At 32.0% G+C, this 23384-nt stretch overlaps 1 protein-coding gene across 1 annotated transcript; it reads right to left on the bottom strand.

Annotated features, from left to right (window-relative positions):
• Positions 1–10596: 10596 nt before the first annotated feature.
• Positions 10597–14926, bottom strand: LOC100265367 (annexin D4-like). The gene is made up of 6 exons (XM_003634909.4): positions 14816–14926; positions 14224–14402; positions 13804–14022; positions 12046–12270; positions 11064–11135; positions 10597–10966 (listed from the first exon to the last, which is right to left on the bottom strand). The coding sequence occupies exons 1-6, from the start codon at positions 14862–14864 to the stop codon at positions 10913–10915; spliced, it is 798 nt and encodes a 265-aa protein (XP_003634957.2). The 5' UTR covers positions 14865–14926; the 3' UTR covers positions 10597–10912.
• Between the last annotated feature and the right edge of the window lie 8458 nt (positions 14927–23384).

Here is a 23384-nt window from a genome sequence, read left to right as displayed (position 1 = left end):
TACCCCCCTTGGAATTTTCACTGATATATCTGCTAAAGATAGAGTGATTGCTGTTGGCTTCAATTCTCCAAGTCTCAATTGCTTGTAGACAGAATATGGAAGCAAATTCACACTTGCCCCTAAGTCTAACAAAGCTTTCTCCACTACCTTTCCTCCAATCATGACTAAAATGGTAGGACTTCCCGGATCTTTGTGCTTCAATGGAGACTTACATTGTAAGATTGCACTTACTTGCTCAGTTAAGAAGGCTTTCTTGTTTACAGTTAACCCTCTTTTGATAGTACATAAGTCCTTTAGAAATTTTGCATACGTTGGAACTTGTTTAATCATATCCAGCAATGGGATATTTACTTTCACTTGTCTCAATACTTCAAGGATTTCAGCTGCATTTCTAATCCCCTTTTTCCCATGTAATGCTTGAGGAAAAGGTGGAGAAGTTGATTTCTTCAACATTTCTTCCTTCAGAAGTTCCTTCTCTGGAATTGCATTCATTGTTGAATCAGAGTCCTTCTTCTCTTCACTGATCTCACTCTCTTTATCTTCCATTTCATCCCCTTTCTTTATATCTTCTTCTTTCTGAACATGTGGCTTGGTTGTTGGCTTCTCAATTTTTTTACCACTCCTTAGAGTGATCAAGGCTTTGACATCTTTCATCTGTGATGATTCTCCCTCTTGGCTTTCCACTTCATGGACACCCTTGGGGTTTTGGTGGGGTTGAGAAGGAAATCTTCCCTTTTCCTGCACTGTGTTCAAATTTGTGAGCCTTGAAATTAAATATTGGATATTATCAAACTTTTGGGATATATCATTTTGCATTCCATCCATCTTTTTATTCAAAGTACTCTCCACTCTGTCAATTCTTTGATTGATTTGAGCATTGGTGGCTTCTTGGTTTCCAACAAAATCTCCCACTACCTTGCTGAGATTCGCTATTGCTTGTTCAAGACTTGAAGATTGTTGAGATGGTGGATCCGGCTGTTGGTATTGAGTTGCTCTAGCCTTCCATGAGAAATTTGGATGATTCCTCCAACTTGAGTTGTAAGTATTTCCATAAGGTGCATTGTTATTGGGCTTGAATTGTCCAACAACATTTGCTTGATCTCTAAACATCTCCCTTTCAGCTGAAATTGCAGGGCATTCCTCCACCAAATGTTCATATGATTTACAATTGGGACACAGCTTCACTTGCACTGGTGCTTCAGCAACAACTTGTACTTCATGTATTCTTTTCAGCTCCAGCTCCTCCAATCTTCTAGTCATAGCTGCCAACTTTGCTTTCATATCATCATCTTCTTTCAAGGTATACATCCCAGCCTTTGCATTGAAAGCACTCAGTTGAGACTTCATCTTACCCACTTCTCCTTTGGTTTGTTCATCCCATCCCCTTGAAACTTCAGCTACATAGCTCAAGAAATCCATGGCTTTCTCCGGATTTTTGCTCATGAAATCTCCTCCACACATTGTCTCGAGGAGTTGCTTCATTAAGGAGGACATACCATCATAAAAATAGCTCACCAATAGCCAAGTATCAAAGCCATGGTGAGGACAAGCATTTATAGCTTCCATATATCTTTCCCAACACTCATAGAATTTCTCATTCTCTTTAGCTGAGAAGTTTGAAATTTGCCTTTTCAAGCCATTTGTTCTATGAGTGGGAAAAATTTTCTTGAGGAATTCAGCTTGTAAGTCAGTACAAGAACGGATACTCCTTGGCCTTAAAGAATTAAGCCAAATTTTGGCCTTATCCTTTAAAGTAAAAGGAAATAACTTAAGCCTCATCATATCAATTGAAGCTCCTCTCTCTTGGAATGTATTACAAACATCTTCAAATTCCTTGATGTGTGCATAGGGATTCTCACTTTCCATCCCATGGAAAGTTGGTAGAAGTGGAACAAGATACGGTCTGATCACTAGTTGCTCTATAAGGGGCACTATACATGATGGTGCACTCATACGAGGTGGATGCATGCGGTCCCTCATTGATCTGAATTCATTGAGATTGTCTTGACGACCTTGGTGACTATGCTGATCTTCAGGTGTAGCTTCCATGATATTCAAGCTCAATTCGAATTCTTTGTTATGAGGTGTATCACACTTAACAAGCCTTCCTCCACTATCTCGTATCCACTTTGGCATACACAACTAGTATCTATCTGCAACTTAAATGAAAATAAAGGACAACAAAAGAAAACAGGGCTACAACAACAAAATTAAATTAAGCTAAATTTAAAAGATAAACTTGAATTATGAATAAATAAAGAAAGAATGAGAATTAGTAAAGTGAAAGAAACGTTACCAAACTTGTGATGAAGATCACAAGTGCTCTAAAATGGTATCACTATAAACTTGACACCTTCCCCGGCAGCGGCGCCATTTGATTCATGCCCAATTGGTGTCTCAGCTGATTCATGTTCAGCTGGTGCTCCTTGGATGAGGGAGTAATCAACAAAATTTATAACCTATTACACCATATACTAGGGTAGCAAAGAAAAAGCTACTATAGTATAGCGGCTCTAGGATCGTTCACTGGGAAGGATTAGCAAATTATCAATGATACCAATTCAAAGTGAATTGGTCTTGTTTCATTTCAAGGTTAGCTTAAGAAATAAAACACCAACTTTAATTGGTAAAGATTTAGATTTAAACTAACTACAAAACACGTAATGGGAATAACTTAGGAAGAAAAACATTCCTTGGAAAGTCAGGTTCACTGGGGTGGTTCCTCATGCAAAAAACATAGCTCCGGTCAGATGGTTCATTTCCTCGCGTTAGAGATTCAACATATAGTCAATTCTCTAACCGGTGTTGTATGGATACATCCTTTAATTAGATTTCAACTTTAATTCTCTCACCGATACAACTTGCAATGGTTCAAGCCTCTCACTAAGCTTTAACCATTCAAGGTGATCTTTAACCTTGGACTTCCCTTCACAAGCTCGCAAGAGATAACTAATGGATGTCTCCTTAGAGTCCAAAAGCTTACCAAGTGTTGGCAATTCCAGAAAATCCTACCTTAAAGTCACCTCCCAGAGGCTCGCAAGGGGTAAACTAGTGCATCTCCTTGGTTGGAGATCACTTGCCTTACCAAGTGTTGGCCCAGGTGACTCAAGGTGTTTTAAGTTAACTAAAAACATAGAAATCACTAAAGGATTTCACTTCCTCTTCATTGATGGCTGAAAACACAAAGATTTGCATCCATGCACTTGGAACCTTCCCCGGTAACCTTAGCTCCAAGGAACTAGAGGTTTAGTTACTCATTCTCTGGGGAAAATTCCTCAGAGAGTTCATAACTTAATAAGAAAATAAAAAATACAAAGTGAGAAGGTAAGGCAAAACAAAGGACCTGAACTTTACTTGCTTTCCCAAAACTTTACAAAGGGTCTCCTCCTTGAGAACAGGCTCTCGAGAGGTATATATATGAACATCATACAAAACTAATTATTACATGGATATTTACTCTTTTTACTAACTTAAAAGCTAAGGAATCTTGTAATTGGTGGCTTACAAGGAGTATTTTGGGATTTAGACAACAAAAATCTGATGGAAAATATCTCCCAATGTCGGTAGCAAATATCGGGACGCACTAGGGACCATTTCGCAAGAGAAAATGATGTCTACGAGATTTCGCAGACATACAAAAAGGGCTGCGAAATCACTTCACAACAAAAGGCTATTCTCGCAGGGCTGCGAAGTTGGCTTCCATCTTGAGGTTCTCAGCTTCCAACTTGTCGCATATATCGGGCAACTTCAGGAGGAAAACCACCACACTGTACAAAAAGGCTGCGAAATCACTTCACAACAAAAGGGTGATTTCGCAACACTTTAGCAAAATGCTTTCTTCAGCTTAGAGTGATTGACTTGCAGTGGCTGTAACTTCTTCGTTTCAACTCCGAATTGCGCACCGTTTAAAGCATTGGATTGTTGACTTCTTGAGCTTTGAAATGGTATATATCATGCATCAATTGAACTTCAGAAAGTGCTCCAAAAGTGGCTGCCACGACTGTCATCAAGAATATGCTTTATGGAAGATTCTCTTTACTTCTTCTCCTTGCATTCCGGATTTACTCTTGGAAAAGGGCTTCAAAGCTTTAGTTCTTCATGTTTCTGAGCTTCCAATTGCTTTGCCCAAGATTCCAAAGAACTCTCCTCAATCTTGGATTGCTTTGGTGATCAAATTACTAACAAAAACACCAAAACTTACACAAAGTGATTAGAATTGATTGCAAGGGTCCTTAACATGCCAATTGAGTTAAAAGGCCAAAACTACTACTCAAAAGTGTTTAAAAGGGTTTAATACAAGCTACCAAAGAGCACTTTTTGAGTAGTAATCAATAAGTAGCGGGATAAATACGGGGATTGGAGCATGGGAAACTGAAAATTAAGTTCGGAGATAGGACAATTGGAATTTCAGATAGCTAAATTTAGAAATCGGAATTTTGAAGAGTTAGACTTTAATGATGGAGATTTTTAAGAGAAATAAATAGGTAAATATAGAATAATGCTACTAATTAATCAGAATGATATTAGAACGGATGAAAGTGAATAGTGAAATTTGTGAGATTAAAAATTAAATTTGAAATATTGAGATTTTTAAAATAAACAAATAGATAAATATAGAATAATGTTACTAATTAATCACAACGATATTTGGGATGGATGAAGATGAACAGTGAGGTTTGTGAGATTAAAAATTAAATTAGGAAGTCAGGTTTTTGAAGAATTGGACTTTGAATAAGTAAATAAATATAGGATGATAATTCTACTTAAGGAAAATAACGTTTAAACGAATAAAGAAGAATAGTGGAATTTTTAGGGTTGAAAATTAAGTTAGGACATCGGATTTTTGAAGGGTTAGACTTTAAATAACTAGATAAAAACGGGATTTATAATTCTAATTGATGAAAATAAGATTCAAATGAATTATTGAAAAATTAAATTAAGGCATGAGATTTTCGAAGGATTAGACTTTAAATAAATAAGTAAATAGGAGAGGATAATTCTAGTTGATGAAGATAAGATTTAAACGTATTGTGGAATTTTTAGAATTATAAAATTAAATTAAGACATGGAATTTTTGAAAGATTAGACTTTAAATAACTAGATGAAAACGGGATTATAATTCAAATTGATGAAAATAAGATTTGAACGAATTGTAGTATTTTTTGGGATTGAAAGATTAAATTATGACATTGGATCTTTTTCAAAGGGTTAGACTTTAAATAAGTAAATAAATATGGGATACTAATTCTAATTAAAGAAAATAACATTTAGACAAATAGTGAAATTTTTAGGATTGAAAATTAAATTAGGCCATCGGATTTTTGAAGAATGGAAATTTCAATGATTGGAGTTTTTAAATGAGATAAATAAAGATATATGAGATAAAAATAATAATTGACAAACATAATATCTAAACGAATGAAATTGAATAGTAGAATATTTGAGATTGAAATTAATTTAGGAAGATATTTGAGTTTCGGAAATTAGATTAAAATCTTGAATCTTGAAAATTGACCCTGGAAATGGGGAGCTAAAAAAAAAGAACATTCTAAAATAGAAACTCTTAAAAATTAGAAAAGGATTTTGGGAAACGAACTTTGAAAATGAAGATTTTGGCAATTAAATTTGAAAGTTAAAAAGGGTGAGGATTGAAGCTTGATATTGAGAACGAAGAGGTTGTACAAATAAACAAATATATATGCATGAGTGACACTCTCCACTGCGTGCATGCATGAAAGTAAGTGGAGCAAGTGGGCTTTGGAAGTGGGCTTAGGAGGGTGGCCATGCGAAATGAGGCCATGCGGTTGGATGCACGCATAAGTGGGCCCAAGATGGACAAGGAATGATGATGTCGCTGCAGAAAGACAAGGAGGAGATGCGAAATCTCGGCTTTGAGCTGCCAGTCAGCCTCTGCATCAGCCTCCTCCAATGGGAGCATGTCAACATCAACGTCCCCAGCTTCCTCATCAATGTTCAAGCTAAGCTTGAGCATCCTGTGGATCCTATTTCCGAAGGAGTTGGGCTCATCAAGACTAAATCCTGAGGTGAGGAGAGAAGTCTCGAAGAGTGAGAGGACAACATTCTTCACTGACTTGTCGTTCTTGTCCATATCAGTCCTCTTCCTGAGCTCCTCCATGATGGGGTTCTCGGGGTTGATCTCCATTGTCCTTTTGCTGGACATGCAACCAGCCGTGCTAGAGTCTTTAAGTGCCTGGGCCTTCATGATCCTCTCCATGTTAGCAGTCCACCCATACTCTCCTGTCATCAAACAGCAAGGAGAATCCACCACCCGGTCAGATACAACCACCTTCTCTGCCCTCTTTGGTTGCTGAGACCAGCTTATTTCCCTCAAATTCCTTCAGCTGACCAACAGCATTCACCATGTCGGATCTATATCAATAACAAGACCACCCGAGGCATGAGGTTTGATGAGAGAGAACACGAGGAGGGTAGTGGGGGAATGAATATTTGATGTGGTGAAGAAAGGGAATGGTGATAAAGAAAAAAAATAGGTTTTGATAGGTATGAAGGTTGATTAATGGGATGAATTGTGGATAGAGGTGCGTAGAGGGGTTCATGCATGATGAAGGTGAATGGGAGTAGTGGTGGAACGAGCATAGGAGATGGATGTGGTGTAGAGAGAGAAAAGGTGATGGAAAAGAAAGTGAGGGGAAGTGGATTCGGTGTAGTGGGCATGTGGAGTGGAGAACACTTGCATGGGAGGGAAGATGAATGGTGCGTGGTGTTGAGATGGGTTGGAGTGGTGACAGTGTGAGAGCCATTGGTAGGTGATGGGTATGATATTGGTAATGCGCATGAAAAACGAAGATGGAGGTTATGTAATGGGATGGGTATGATATTGGTAATGCGCATGAATATTTTCAATTTGATTTTGAGTCAGACTTGAGAGTGGTTTTAGCTACTACAACTATTTTTATAGAGAATTATCTAGTGTCTATGTAAATAAAAAAGCAGTAATTTTGATAGTATTCTAGTAAAATCAATTTTTTAGAAGAAGTTACCAATAGGACTAGTTTAAGAATCATTTCAAGAGATTCTTAAAAAATTTTAAAGTAATTTTTAAAATTTTATCAAATGCCTAATTTTAATAAAATTTCCAAAATCATTCATTTTTTTTCCATTAAATAAAGTGATTTTAAAATTTTATTAAATATCTATATTTTTTTTAAATTTCCAAAATCACTCTTAAACACCATCTCATAATCAATTTTCTAACACCTTTTCTTCTACACATTATTGTAAAAATTTAACTTAAAATATTATTTATGTCCCCATATAATTATTTAATGAGGATTTATCAAGAGAAAGGTCATTAATGACATTAATAAATCATAGAAAAAAGATGAAACATATGTTTGATTTTCTACTTTCTTTTAATGGATGGAAAAAATACTCAAAATATTTTATAGAAGGGGAGTTGGAAGAAGGAGAACATGGAATGCACAAAGAAAAATATTATTTTATTTTATCAACATTAGTCCATTTTGTCTATTTCACGACTTTTTTGTTGAATTAAAAATCGAAGGTGAATCTTAATGATGAACTACAAATCTACAGAGAAAGGGGAAGGGGGGTGGGTGAGTAGGTGATTTTATAAATACCTTTTGAATCTATATAAAATCACTTATTTGCCCCTCCTAAGTCCCTCGATCCCCTAACATATATTATCATTCCCTTTGAATCGTCACAATTTATATTCCTTTCTTTTAACAACTATTTATTTATATTCCTTTCTTTTAACAGCTATTCAACAAAGGATAAAGAATATCACAAGCAAGAATGAATGCAATAATACCCTCCCAATAGTTTATAAATACAAGTCACATGCAAATGCTTTAACACTTCATAATTACATTAATTCATAAGAACAATTATCTTCCTAATATATTTCCAATTACCTCTTGATATTATTAACAATATGAATAAAAAATTATTCAAGAATATCCAAAAGGTAATTACACCCATTTCAACTCATATTTCATCCTTTCAACATACATGCTTAAGTAACAAATGATATCTAACATTGGAAAGGAATCAAATAGTAGAATGAGAGCAAAAGAGACAATGACACAAGATTTTATGTGGAAAATCTCCTTAGATATTAAAAAAACTATGAATCTACCAATGATAAAAAAATTCCACTATCAAGAGTAACCAATGCATAGAAGGTTTTACTTAACTCAAGTTTGCTAATATTTCACGGATTGCTTAACCAACACCTTTTCACTTCAGCTGCATGCCTTCATCTTTTGGAACATTCTTGAAGTCCTCACCAAGCTTGAGCTCGACTTCTTCTTGAAGTTCAATCAAGAAGAAAATGAATTTTCATCCAAAACCTAAATAAATAGTAATTGAAAGATGAATAGAATAGAAGAAGAAAATGAGTTTTCAGCCAAAACCTAAATAAATAGGAAATTGAAAGATGAATGGAATAGAAGAATCAACCCATTTTTTAAGAAATTCTGATGGAAAACAATTTGGAAATCAAGATCAAAAAGAGAATTTTCTTAACAACTAAACACGCTTAATTAGATAAGGATAGAGAGAGCTCAAGAGGGAAGGAGAACGGCTGCAGGTATCTCCTCCCAAAATAGGAATCAATTTTAGGTTTTAAATGGAATGAAACCCTTGATCCAACGGTTAAGAAAACATAAAGAAAAAAGCAACCTGAATCGACCTAACCAAAATCTAAATCGATATTGAAACAAGGCGTTTAAACACTTAGACAAGAAAAGTTGTCCTAACCTCCTCAACTCTCTTAAGAAATAAATAGTTCTAGAATAACTAATTTGAAAAACTTGGTTGATTCATTTCATCCATCTACAACCTCAACTACATCTTTTGGTCCCTTAGCAAATTCAACATTTTGATTTTCATTAGGCAAGTAGTCCAAAGAAGGATTTGGAAAAATTGAGTTAAGAGACACTTAGGAAATTTGTCCAAAATTATCAACCTAACTAAACACTCACAAAAACATAAATACTTGTATTACTTTATCATAAAGTTTCCCCTATTGTTTTTGGGTCTAGAAAAATCATCAAACAATTTCTGGACAAGGTGTCACTAGATGTTGTCGATGCCAACGGAGTTGTGCTTGCAGAGATGAGTCTCAAGTAGAGAAGGAGCATTGCTAAAGAACAAGTGAGAATGATGTGCTCTCCATATGTCTTCTAAGTGTTTTTTATCTTTAAATATGTTCTTTGAAAACACAGTTTTGAGAAGACATAGAACAACATTGTTTTTTAAGTCACCATTTGTCAAACATGTTTTTAAGTGTTTTTTATTCTAAAGAATGGAAATCACACTTTCCAACATAGCCTTTATATTCCTCAATGCTTTCCATGGATAGTTTATGCTATCATGAAGAAATAATTTGGATATTGATGAGTACAAGAAGCGACACATCGCTTATCACAACTTCCAACCTCTACAAAGATGAACATACCGCTGCCATCACTAAGGTGCGGATAATGGAAATTACTCCATCTTCTTTAATTGAACCACAATTTTTTTTTTTTTTGGTAGCTGAGTTAGAATTTCTAGTAGGGTTTTTGCATTGAAGCAACTTCAAGGAAGTAATAGATCTTTAATTAGATTCATGGAAGTAGTACTTGTGCGCAACATTCCAACTAGTCCTTTCTACACATTGTTAATGAGTAAAAAGTGAATACAATTCATACATGACTCTTTACCTATTTTAAGGAACTTGATCAGGGACTTCCAATCTATAGGCACTTGATACCTACATTGCATGCAACCATTTGGTGCATCAAAAACACTAAAAAATAATTTGCAAAGGTGAAGTTTCCATAGCCAGTACTTGTAGAAACTAGATTGTCTTGATTACTAGTAAAATTCTAATGATTTCAAGAGCACCCAATCCAATTGTGTTATTTGAGTATTGCATAACAAAAAGAGAAAATTTGATTTAGTTATACTTTGTGTGATTGTTTTGAGACTTGAAGGTGATCAAAAAGCCATTTTCTGATTAATTAAAATTTTGTGGTTAAAAATAATTGCTCATAGACTTAGAGCAACAAACTCACCAAAATAATAATAATAATAATAATAATAATAATAATAAAATAAAATAAAATTTGTGGAAAAAAAAATCTTATGTCACAAGATACTAATTTTTAATCACAAATTAGTTTGTGGCAAAACCTCATATTTGTTGTAGTGGCATTACTAGGATGGAATAAGTAAGTTTTCTTTTTAATTTTTTTTTTTTTGCATGCTTGTTAATGCATTGATCGATGCAACTAAGGTTAAATTAGTTGGATCGACATCAACCTTAGAGCTTGAGTTGATTTAAAATATCACTTAATTAGATTGATTAATGTACAATCCAAACTTAAAGTAGGGTTCAGAGTTTATGATTTGGTTCAAAGAAGAAGTTGGCCAATTAACCTAATGCCCAAAAGGCCATTTAAAAAAAAAATAGAAAAAAATATGCTATGAAGATAGGTTTTTTGAAATTAAATGTTATTGTCATGCACTATCCTTAATCCAAATAGAATATTATTATATAACCATGCTTCAATCAATTAAAAGACATGCTTTGGAACTCAATCATACTAGAATTAATAATTTATTAAAGTTTCACTTCATAGGAACGCCGCACTTTTTATTAGTACAATTGCTCTTGCAAACATAGGAAAATAAAGCATAAGTAGAGTTTGATTCAAAGAAAAAGAACAAGTTCATTAAGAGAGGCATTTTTATTCACTTCCTTTAGCTAGAGCTCTTTGGACCAACGTGACTAAGAAATCTTTATAATTTCCAAGAGCTACATCTTCAATCTTCTTGGCTAGAGGAGTTCCATATTGCTTATTATATTCCTCAGCAATGTCCTTCATATCAACATCAGTTCGGGTTACAATAACTCGAGTTAGGCTTCTTTTTCATTCTTGGTTGCATTAGCTTTCATTGCTGAATCTAAAATCTAAGATTAAAAAGAAAAAAAAATAGTTCAAGAAATGCTTTAACAAATAAAAATAAAAAGATCATTTTTGTAATGTGTTATAGTGAATTTATCTCACCTTACTGAAATACACTGGAGCAGCACACAAGCAATAAATTGTGTCCTTCAAACCTGATTCCTCACCGAGATCCTAAATAAATTAAATAAGGAGGAATTATATTAAAATGAATATTTTTGAAAGCTAATTCGAGGAAAAATGACTTCTAATAAATATTACAATGAAAAGAATTGTTCAAAGCAACATGAGAACGAGAACTGCTGTCCTACTTATTTATTTATTTTTCTAAAAAGAGAATTTATAAAACAAAAAAAAAGAATAAAAAAAGAGGAAAAAACTGCATAAATAATGTTCCATGGTTCGAAATAATATGTTTTTCCTTATAATTTGTATGTTCATAATTTTATGTGTTAAACTATTAGCAAAGTATATATTTCAATCTAATTACTTCTTAGAATGTATTTGGTATGTGAAAATAAGAAGAAAAAAAAAATCATAACATCATGTAAAAGAGAAAAATCAAAATTCGAAAAAGATAGAATTTTGCATCCACAAGATTGGAAATTTAATTTTATTCCTATATTTAATAAATAATTTGGAGTTATAAATGAATAGAAAATGGAATGGGTTTTTTTTTGTTCCTATTCTAGTGTGTGAAAAGCTAATAATAGTATAGGAAAAAGGATGAGAAGGAAATATAAAAAAGAGGAAAAAAGAACAAAGAAAGATTAAAAAAAAAAAAGAAGATACGGTAACAAAGAAGGATAAAAGATACTAACTTTAAGTCTAATATTGATTAACCTTCACATTTTTCTTTTCACTTTATTCATTTTTTAATGTTTAAGTAAAGAATAAAAAGTGCCTTTGATAAGCAAGAATTAAAAAAAAAAGGAAATAAAAAAATTTTTGGTATTTTTTTTATCTCTATTTTTGAAATAAAATAATAAATGAACTGTGGAATAGATTTCCTGTTCCATTCATATTCTAATATTTCAAACATGCCCTAAGAATTTACAAATATAATATCATGACTATGTTATACCTCTGCAATGTCCTTGTCGAAATCATCATAGTAACATTTGAAGACCTCCACGAGATGAGACTTGCTTCTTGTTGTTAGAATCCTTACAATCTCTTCATCTTTGATTAGCATCGTCTTATCACCATTTCTAATGGCTTTATTAAGTTTTTGAGCATCCGATTCAATTGCCACATCATTCTTTCGTGATCCTTCATATCTGTACGAACTTACAAGTGCTACCAAAAACTGTTGAGACAATTAAAGATTAAAATATCGGTAATCATGGATATATCGATACTTAGATTTTATAGATATATCAAATATATCGGGGACATATCGGTGAATATTTTATAGTAAAAATATAATGAAAAACTAAAAAATGATAAATAATAATAATAATACATATATTGAAGTTATTTTAATGAAATATATATATATATATATATTATTTAAAAATGTTAATAATTTTATTTATAAATTTATATTTTTATTATATTTAATTACTATAATTAAATTTAACTTATTTACAATAATTTTATTTTCATTAATTTATAATACATATATACTAATAAATTTTATTTTATAAACTAATAAATATGTAATATGCATCTTATGAAACCAAGACCAATACAACTTTATTGGCAAGTGACTTAAATTCCATGCAGAATGCAGGGTTCAAGTCTTGGTGGTGTGCTTTGGGTGAATAATTTTTCTACTGTTTGTGGAAAGGATGCTCCCATCTTATGCATGAGGCGTGGATTGGGTTACAACAAGAATGCATGCTTTTGAAGGATGGATGGATGGTGTGGGCTGCAGCAAGTTGGGTGGGATGCTTTTGAGGCCCATTTCAAAGCTTTAAATAAAAGGAAAAAATAAATAAATATTTGATAAAATTTAAGAAACACTTTTAAAAATTTGAAAAATCACTTGTAGTACTTTTAGAGAAATACTTGATAGAATATTTTTTTTTAAAACACTTTCAAAGAAAATACTTTCACTAAAAATATTTTGAATTAAAATACTGTTAAATGCATTTTTTAACAATGTATTTACAATATTTTTACTTAAAGTGTTTATAGTAAAAGTATGTTATTTACAAGTGTTTTTAGATGACTTTCTAATTTTTAAAAAAAATTTTAAAATTTTTTTAAATGATTAATTTTTCTTTAAGAACCATTTTTTTTATATACTAAAAGTACTTTCTAGAAATAATATTAAACACTCTAAGTTACCTTTCAAATATGACCAAGTTACTTTCTAAATATGATCATCTTACCTAATTATGATCACATTAATTCTCGATTGGTTCCTTAATATGACTATATATATTACTTCTCATAGTACCCTAACTAAGACTGCACCACATAAAACTCCTTTATTGAGAAAAGACACAATTATAGGACTTTCTAAGAGTCCAACTAATGAGGTTTTAAGGCTCAAAATAGGTGGCTTGAACCCAAAAAAAGTTCCAAACTCCAATAGTAGAAGAGTAGGCTCAAAAGATTATTTGCAATTGCATATCCTTATGCCCAACCATCATTTATGGAAAAAATATATGTTAGAAAGGAAGACGAATGCATTTTTCTTAAGAAATAATTGGTCAAAATGCTTCAATAAATTTATAAGATAGAAATTCTCTTCACTTTATAAAAAATTGCATAACATCTCACTAATCCAAGTCAAAGTTTATTTTCAAATATAATAACTAAAAATATGATCATATTCTTCAAATATCGTTTGATGCATTTTTTTCTTTTTTATACTAAAAGTGGTACTAACCTGGCGTTGGATGCCTTCAACTCGGCAAGCAACGTCTTCCTCGATGGATTCACTGTAGAGGGACTGGTATGCTCTCCTAGCTCCCAAGAGCTCGTCTGATGATCTGGTGCATGCAAGTTCAATGAGTAGGCCATATGCTTGACTGCCTCTTTTCAAAGCCTTCCTTGCCATGCGAGCATCTCTTTCCCAAGGATGCATGGTCCATTGCACCACAGCATCCTGCCCACAAAAATGTTAAAAAAACTGATCATATTATTGCAAAAACCAATCTTAAGTAATCTTTAGTCTCCCTGTCTTTTGTACTTCCATTGTAATATTTGTTTTTTTGTAAGAATTAATTTTTTTATGATAAATAATATATAAATATCTTTAATTTTATATTAACATAAATATCTAATTTTGTATTCGATATATAGATACCTTAAAACGCTTAAATTCCCTTTTTAGAAATTTAAGAAGAATTTCTTCACATTTCTCAAACGGGAAGCGTTCATCCTTCAAAAAGATGCTAGAAGTTTCATTCCTAAAAGTTGACAAGTGTTCTGGTTGCCATTTTACTAAGATCTCCAGCATTGATTTCTCGTCAACTCCAAATATTCCTGGAAATGTAAATCAAGATTATTTCAACCTTCTAATAAATATCAATAATGAAAGAACAAACAAACAAACTGAAAAATGTTTGAATATGGGAATTATGTAACATTTGCTCTCCAGATCTGATATTGTATCTAAATTCAAAATTGTTATATTAATTTGTAGACTGTATTCATTAACCAGTGGGGAGAAAAAACTATAGTGTAAATTGCAAAAAAAGAAAAAAAGAAAAGAAAAGAAAAGAAAAGAAAAAAGTTTCATATGGGACATGAGATCATATGTAATCATCCTTACTGTCACAAATTTTCACTAGAATTATTAAGAAAATAATAGATCAATGAGTAGAAAGTATATTGTAAAAGAAGGTAGTTGTTTGTGATTTAGAAAAAAACAAAGTTAAGAGAGAAGGAGAAATTACCAGAGTGAGAAACAGAGAAAGACTTTGCGAGAGCATCTGACGAAGACATAATTGTTTTCCCTTCTTTGTTTATTTGTTTTTTCCTTCTTTTGATGGAGGCAACAAGAATGGTGTCTTTCTTTACCTCCACCATAGCATTAATTTTATAAATAAGCTAAAGGGGTATATAGGGTAAGCAGGACCACGAGACTAAAAGATAGAATGACTTGTGGGAGGGGGGAAAGGTCTTAATTGTTTGTCGTCATCATAGTGTATTGCATTCATTTATGGGATTCTTAAGTTATTTTTGAAGTTTTATCCACTTTTAAGACTTGAATCTTTTTAATTTGAATTTGAGCCAAACTTGAGGGTGGTTTTAGCTTATGAAAAATGTTAAAAATATTAGGGCTCCTTTGAATTTGACAAGGAGGCTTTTGGTCTATAGCATTTTTTATAATAGTACTTCTAGCTACTACACTTATTTTTATAGAGAATTATTTAGTGTCTATGTAAATTAAAAAACAGTAATTTTTATAGTATTTTTAATAATATCGATTTTTTAGAAGAAGCATTTATCGATAGTACTAATTTAAGAACCGTTTCAAGTGATTCTTCAAAAATTTTAGAATAGACAATAAAGGATTTTTATTCCCCAACAATAATGGAAATACTATGTATTGCTAATTTAGATTATGAAATAGCAAGAGAAATTTTGACACTCATAAATGTTGACTTCTCTAAATGCATTCATGAAAGTTAAAGTTCAGAATAGACAATATTTATATATAGAATTCTCAAATTAGAAGGATAATTTTTTTTTTTATAATTATTAAAAAATAGAAAATATATGCATAAGATAACAATGAGATATATACTCCAACAAAGAATCTTGTAAAGAGGTTTCAAAATTTTGAATTATTTGTTTATTAAAGGAGCTTCTTACGAGGAATATCCAAAAGAGGTTCCAAATTTTAAGACTTATAACATGTTCAAGAAATCTATATTTATGCCAAACTTGCTCTTGGAGAAGGGCACATTATCTAGCTTGGTTAATTAGAAGTGATAAGAGGTTCCAAAGTTTAGAATTCTTCTCATATTATAGAAACCATATTTTATTTTATTTTATAATTTCTTTGAGATACATTTCCATCGAAAGGTGCAAGAAAGTATTTGACAGAAGTGTCTTTGCACCACTTTTTTATTTATTTTTTAAATAAAGATTTGAGAAAAATGCAAATGTATTGTTTACATGTAATCATTTTTTTGACATAAAAAAGTAGAACAACCTTCAAAATTAAGTAATTTCATTATCAAAACACTAATGAAACTATTGTAGATTCCATTTAAGGGACTAGAGGTTTAGAGTATTTTTGGAACATTGAAATAGAAATTAAGAATGAAAATTCATTTTATTTTCTATTTACTACTGTATTTGGATTACTACTTGTTCTCACTGAAACTAAAATCCATTCTAGCCAGGATTTTAATTCCCTTTTTTCTACATAGTATTTTAATTTTTCTTTATCCCCATTCTTATTCCCATTCCTATGTAACTAACTTACCCGTACTTTTCTTAAATAGTAAGAGAAGGTTGATTTTTTTTAAAAAATATTCTCATTTCAAAGTCAATAGGCTAACTACTCTTTGTTTCTTGGCTAGGAGGAAAGAAATCTTTTGAGTTACATATTATGTATCCTTAACCATTTTTCTTCCTTGTGAAGCAACTATATAGCTTTGATAAAGACTTCCATTCAATGGTGGAGAAAAGAAATGTGCTTCTATGTTCATGAAAAAGGATACCCACTTGTGCCTCTCTTTGTCTTTGTCTCTGTCTCTCTACTAAAATGAATAAAGTAGATCTAATACAATTACAATGGATGACGTTGAGGATTCACATAAGAATGATGTATTGGCATAATGATCAAAGAACAAAATAAAGTTACTAATCTATAAATATGAAAAAGAAGCAACGAATTATGAGAGTCATCTACACTTCAACTTTAACTGCATATTTTGCTTTAGATAAGATATGTAGGTCCTTAAATGATCTTTCAAGTTGAATGAAACATCGCTTTCAACATTAGAAAAAAATTAAAAACAAAAAGAAGAAAAAAACTAAAGAAAAAATCACAATTTTTATGCTTATTATTTATATTTCTTAGTTAATATAACATATTGGTTAGACAATTTTTAGTAAATACATGATAAAATATAATCAAATTAGCTAGAATATTAAATTGATCTTTTGATAATTTGATTTTTAGGTAGGTAAATGTTTCGGTGGTTAAATAATAATAATAATAATAATTATTATTATTATTATTATTATTATTATTATTATTTTATAAAGATTAGGCAAAAAAATTTCTTATTATGGGTTGTCACACCCAAAAATTTGAGAACATGACTTAATCTATACTCAAGATCCTACCATGATTCCACACTTCAAAATATGATTAAGAAGAAGAAATAATCATGTTCATGTGCATAAACCACTAGATGTAAAATAGACAATTTTACATCTCATCACATTGAACATCAAATGGGAGAGCTTGAGAATAACATAGAATAGAGCTCAAGTAATAATTAACTTGTCACACACCAAAGTTTAATCCATGGTACATCATGATAATATAAATAAGTACTTTGGATCTGATGCCCAAAGACATGTCTATGCCTCCTATCACATCCACATGGGATCTTCTTAAGTTAGCTTTCACCTGTTTTAGAATCCCAATGCCCTCTCCTTTAAGGCTTTCACCCTCACCTTTGCCACCATTAATTAAAGAGCAGGAACCCACCTTTATTGGTACTAACAACCAATGGTTTCCAACATCTCCAAGGCAAAACCTTTATCAATTCCAAAAATTCAAACCTTCATAACCAAAGAGATACCTACCTATTTGGTTCCTCAAGGAACCATCCCTGCTCAAGGTTCAAGTAGTAGCCCTACAACAAACCATGAGCTGATAAGTGTAGCTTTGCATTAATCCATTATAGTATGCTTGAGCTCAAATACAACGGTTACATGCATGAAATATGTTAAAATAATACATACTTAATGGAAATCCATGAAACCAAATTTTGGAAAGGTAACCAACGGATGCTTAATCTTAAAACAGAAGCTACCCTACCAATGGTGAAAATCACCAAAAATCAGTGACTAAAGTAGTTTCTTTTTCCCATGATTCAATTGATTTAGGTGTTGCAGGTAAGTAAATTCATGGAGAAGAAAATGCAATGGAGAAAGATGAGGAGTGTTGGTGAGCTAAATTATCTAGTTTAATTCAAGTTTAAAATTTTGTTTCCAAACATTACCAGATCCACTCTAAATACTTCACTGAGACTATATTGGTCATTGAAGATTGAGTTCATCAATTTATGTATGCTGCATACAGTTGAGTATGAAATGAAAGTGGTCAGTAAGCTTAATGGTAAATAAAAAGGCATAGGATGGTTTTATGGAAAAAGTGGGCTAAAACACTGCCAAGTTGTGAAAACATTTCATGGAGTGCTCAAGAACCCAAGGTGCTCAACTGCCCTTGATAAGCGCTTAAGCACTCAAGCCATTTTTTTTTTATAATAAATTTGTGGTAAAAAAAAAAAAAGATTTCTTTGTCATACCCAACTTGTTAGGATTTTGTTATATAGATATGCCTTCTAGAGTTTAAAAAAGCTTCATGTGCCCTAATATGATATATATATATATATATATTTTGCATCCTTACCCAGTTTTCTTTTTTGTGAAGCAACCATATAACTTTGACAAAGACTTTGATTCAATGGCATGAAGAAAAGATATGTGCTCCTATGTTCATGGAAAACGACTCACTTGTGCCTCTCTCTCTCCTAAAGTTAATAAAGTAGATCTAATATGATTATAATGGATTACGTTGATTCACATAAGAATGACATATTGGCATAATGATAAAAAAAAGAAAAAGAAATGAAGTTAAAAATCTATAATTATGAAAAAGAAGCAACAAATTGTGAGAATCATGTTACACCTAAAATTTAAGTACACATTTTGCTTTAGATTAGATAGATATGTGGGTCCTTAAATGATCTTCCAGGTTAAATGAAATATCACTTTCAACAAAAAAAATAAAAAGAAAAAACCACAATTTTTATGCTTATTATTAAATTTCTTAGTTAATATAACATATTGGTTGGGGAATTTTTAAGTAAATATGTGACAAGATTGGCTGAAATATTAGATTGACCTTTTGGTAGGAAAATTGACAAAATTGATTGAATAGCAAGTGGAAAAAAATTTCCCTAACCAATATGTTATATTAACTAAGAAATAGGACATAGACATGGACATGGCATTCTATTAGCTCGAAATGGCATGTACATAATTATTGCCACCAAAAGGTGGTTGCCCTCTACTTTGGATATAGAGGACATGTGGAAAGCAAATTTTGTGCTTGGAGTTAAGATCATAAGGGATCACTCAAGAAGACTTCTTGGTTTGTTTCAAGAGACTTATATTAAGAAAATTCTAGACCAGTTTTGGATGCAAAATTGCAAACCTATTGACACACCTATCGAGAAAAGTTACACCTCGAGTCTTGATCAGTGCCCTAAGAATGATGAGGAAAGGAAATAACTGGCAAGAGTTCTTTATGCGAGTGCAATTGGAAGCTTGATATATGCTATGTTGTGTACTCGACTTGACATATGTTTTGTAGTTGGATTGGTTAGTCATTACCAAGAGTAACCTAGGCCCTGTTCAATGGCGAACAACTAAGAAGATTTTTTGTTACCTCAAAGGGACTAGAGATTTTGTCCTCTGCTATCAAGATGGGGACTTGGAGATTAAGAAGATACTGTAATGCAGATTGGACTAGTGATAGAGATGAGCGCAAATCTACTATAAGATATGCTTTCTTACTCAATGACACTACTATTACTTGGCGTAGTAAGAAACAATCCTACATTGCTTTATCCACCATGGAGTCATAATATGTCACTTGTTTAGTGACCGTATAGGAGGCTGTTTGGTTGGGGAGATTATTCCAAAACCTAAAAGTCATGGATTTAGCCAAAGAGCCTATCACTATTTTTAGTGATAACATAGCTGCTCTAGCATATAGTTAGGATATGTGAAGCTTGGTTGAAACTTCAAGTATAGTGGATACCTCACTCGGTTAGGAGTTTGAGGAGAGTGAATGTAGGCAAAGGGTGTCGAACCACTATAAAATTTGAGTTTGCTTTCTTTAACTTTATCTCTCTATATTTGTGCTTGTTTTGTTTGAATTTATTGTAATTGAAAAAGAATTTTTAAAACCTAATTTACCCCCCTTTTGGGTGTTTTCCTTATTAAGATTAGCCTATGACATTAGAGAGTGACACACCCACTCTTGTGGGAGCTCCATCTTGACATACATATCATAATACTATATGTGCTATCTACAACTATAAGAGAGAGTTGTTAGATGGATCCCTGCTCCAACATTATGTGAACTCTTATAGACTAGTTACTATAAAGTTTACTCTATACCCTTGAACCTAGGACTATGTCATGCAGCAAGGGTAAAATGTCACTACTTTAACATGTAATCCAAGGGTCATGAATGATACGGTCGAATGGAATATGTTAGGAAAATAGTCAAACCTAAATGAATTGACATAAGTGGTTGGGGAAGATTGCTAATAACACACCACTATTTGTAGCTCATATATCAACTTTGTGTTCGATATAATTATGAGTACAAATATGTATATGAGTTGAGGTTAAACATTTCTAATTGAGATATGACTCATTGAGGGGTTTTTTTTAAAGGTGCTTGAACTGGTATGATTAACAAGTCTGGGCTATAAATGAGATATTTTATTCCGAATGATGTGTTGCGCTAGTGAGATGGACACTTAGTATAAACACTCCTACGTTATAGCTTCTCATCATGCAACACATTTCTTTTTCTATATGAAAAAAGTGACTTGATGCAAGATTAAGAGAAAAAAAAAGACAGATTTTAGCCAATGTTTATGAGTGGGAAATGTTAGAATTTGAATTTTTTAATTTTTTTTAAAATTCATTGTCAACGTATGGGTTAAATAAAAGGAGGATGAATAAGTAGATACGATTCCATGAAACTCAAATTTTGTTTTTGAATTAAATTAGTTAAAAAAAAGAAAGAATGAAGATTATTATCCATTTAGTTTGAAATCCTTATCTTTCACTAATAGGGCTACTTATAAATAGTAGGTTCATTGACGAGTCCAACAATCTTTTCTCCAAAGGTTTGAGCTTCTTCATCTCTCTTTTATTTTCTTCGAATCAAGTTTTTTCTGGTGTCCATTTACACTTAGAATTTGGAGATTGGAATAATAAAAAACTCTAGTAGTTTCTTTGAAGAAGGAAGTTACCAACATTAGAGATTATAATTCAAGTTACAAATTAATATCTTCCATGCATAGATATTTATTTGGACTATAGTTTTATTCTTTTCTTAAGCTATCTTTATCCCCACATTCAAGGCCCTATGTCCCTAGTGCTACAAGGTCTTTTCTTTTTAGGTCATGTGCATAGTTGTCTTCGATGAGCATAGGTTTTGAATTTAGGGATAGTGTTTCTATTTTTCTTTGGAGTGATGTCATAATTTTAGGTCTAGGATTATTCATTTAAGAGGAGAGTTTATTTAGGATCGTTTATCATTTAATTGATTCTCTAATTATTGTTTTTCTAAAAGGTTTGAGTGGTGTCAAAATTGTTAATTTTCATTTAAAAGTGTGTTTTTCTACTTCTATCCCTTCAATCACTTGAATTCTTTATCAAAATTTAGTAACAAAGTAAAGAAGGAATTTGATATAATGCCAAACACATAAGGTTGAATGTTGTATCCTTGTCTCTATGAAATCTTCTTAAGTTTAACTTTTGTATGAAGTTACTATTCAAGTAAATTATGAAATCATGCCTGTTGATTTTGTATTTTGAAAACTCATGTTTGGTTTAGTTCAAAAATTAAAATTTCTTAAAGTGAAAATGTTACATTGATCGTGTAGTAAATTGCATTTTTAAACTAAGAGTCAAAGTTGTCATTTGTAATAGTACAAATTACCCTTAAGTGGAATAGACCCTTGCATGGAATGGGATAATATCTTATGTTTGAAAGGTGGTTTTCGACAATTAAGGATCATAACTCCACTTTAAGTACTATAATTTAAAAAAGACGAAAAAAAACCTATGTTATGCCGCAAAAGTAATATTGTCGTTGTGCTTGAATGATCAATGAATTGTTATGTTATAAAAAATTGGTCAAACTACTATTCAATTGAATGAGTTAGTATAATGTAATGGATCCAACATGATTTAAACAGAGGACTTGAGCTAGTTAAATGAATCATTTTAGTTAAATGAATCATTTTAGTTAAATAGCAAGTTGGGCACTTAGGCAATAGTTTTAGTTATTTGATTTTATAATTATCATATCCCTTTCACTCTTGAAATGGTCTGACTTCAGGTTCACAATTAATCTAATTGTTTGGATAATTTAGTGAAGTGGTTACATGATTGAGATCAATTGTTTATGAATTGCCCATGATTTATATGATTACCATAATTTCTTGAGTATTAGTGAGATGAAAGCTTGCAATTTGAGTATAGGTCATTCATGTATGTGTTATAATATGTTTCTTAGTGGTGCATAGTGTTTTTGGACACTTTTTTAAGAACCCAATGCATAGCTCAAGCATTTGGATCACTAGAGCGGCTGCTTGAAAATTGAAGAGTGTTTATTTGTGAATTTTCTAGTTGTTTTCAAATATAATTTCATATTCTTTCATGCATCTTTTTACAATTTTTCTATCAGATGTCCTTCCATCAAATTTATTGGAGAGTTTTTCCTTTTTCATTTTTTGTCTTAGGTGGTGTTTGTTTTTTGTTTGAATAGAAAAAGTCAAAATATTTATTTTTTTCTATTTAGCTAAAAGTAATATGTTAATATTAACCGGTATATATTAACATGTTCATTTTGGCTTATACTGAACCTATTAAAAACAAATTCACTTTACTTATACGGGTTGATATTAACATGTTCACTTTCTGCAGCTCACTTATCAACCGTACTAAATCAGCTTGGGTTTTTGCCATGTTCTACAAATACACATTCTATCCCTCTTCTCATCATATCTAGTTCTAAAGAGCAGCTGCCAAATTTATCCACTGTGTCTTCATTAGGCTCTTATCGATACAACCCAGATGATTCTGGATATTATAGGGTCTTATGGGGACCCCTCATGCTTTGGGAGTCTTTTGTTCCTTATCCAATCATAAGCTTCGTGCTAGATGCTAGCCAGTTTTGACTTCTAGCATGACCTATCAATGCTTGCAATTGGCTTCCATTGACGATAGCTCCTAGTCCAAGCCTGTGAGCCACACGCAAGGACAGTTGGTTGACCTTGTTTTGATTGTTGAGGAGGTAGAGATACAAGATATCAAAGGGCTTATTGCATGTGGACCCGAATTAGGGTGTTAGGTGACCTAGTGAGAAGATATGAATGAATTAATAGATTGATAAATTCATGCCAAATTTTTTTTTTTTTTCCTCTTAAGTAAAAGAAAAAGAATATATAGACAATTAAA

This window comes from Vitis vinifera, chromosome 13 (genome assembly GCF_030704535.1).
Source record: "Vitis vinifera cultivar Pinot Noir 40024 chromosome 13, ASM3070453v1".
NCBI classification, from domain to species: Eukaryota; Viridiplantae; Streptophyta; class Magnoliopsida; order Vitales; family Vitaceae; genus Vitis; species Vitis vinifera.
The sequence above is the reverse complement of the archived record's forward strand: the minus strand, read 5'-3'. Positions and strand labels throughout refer to the sequence as shown.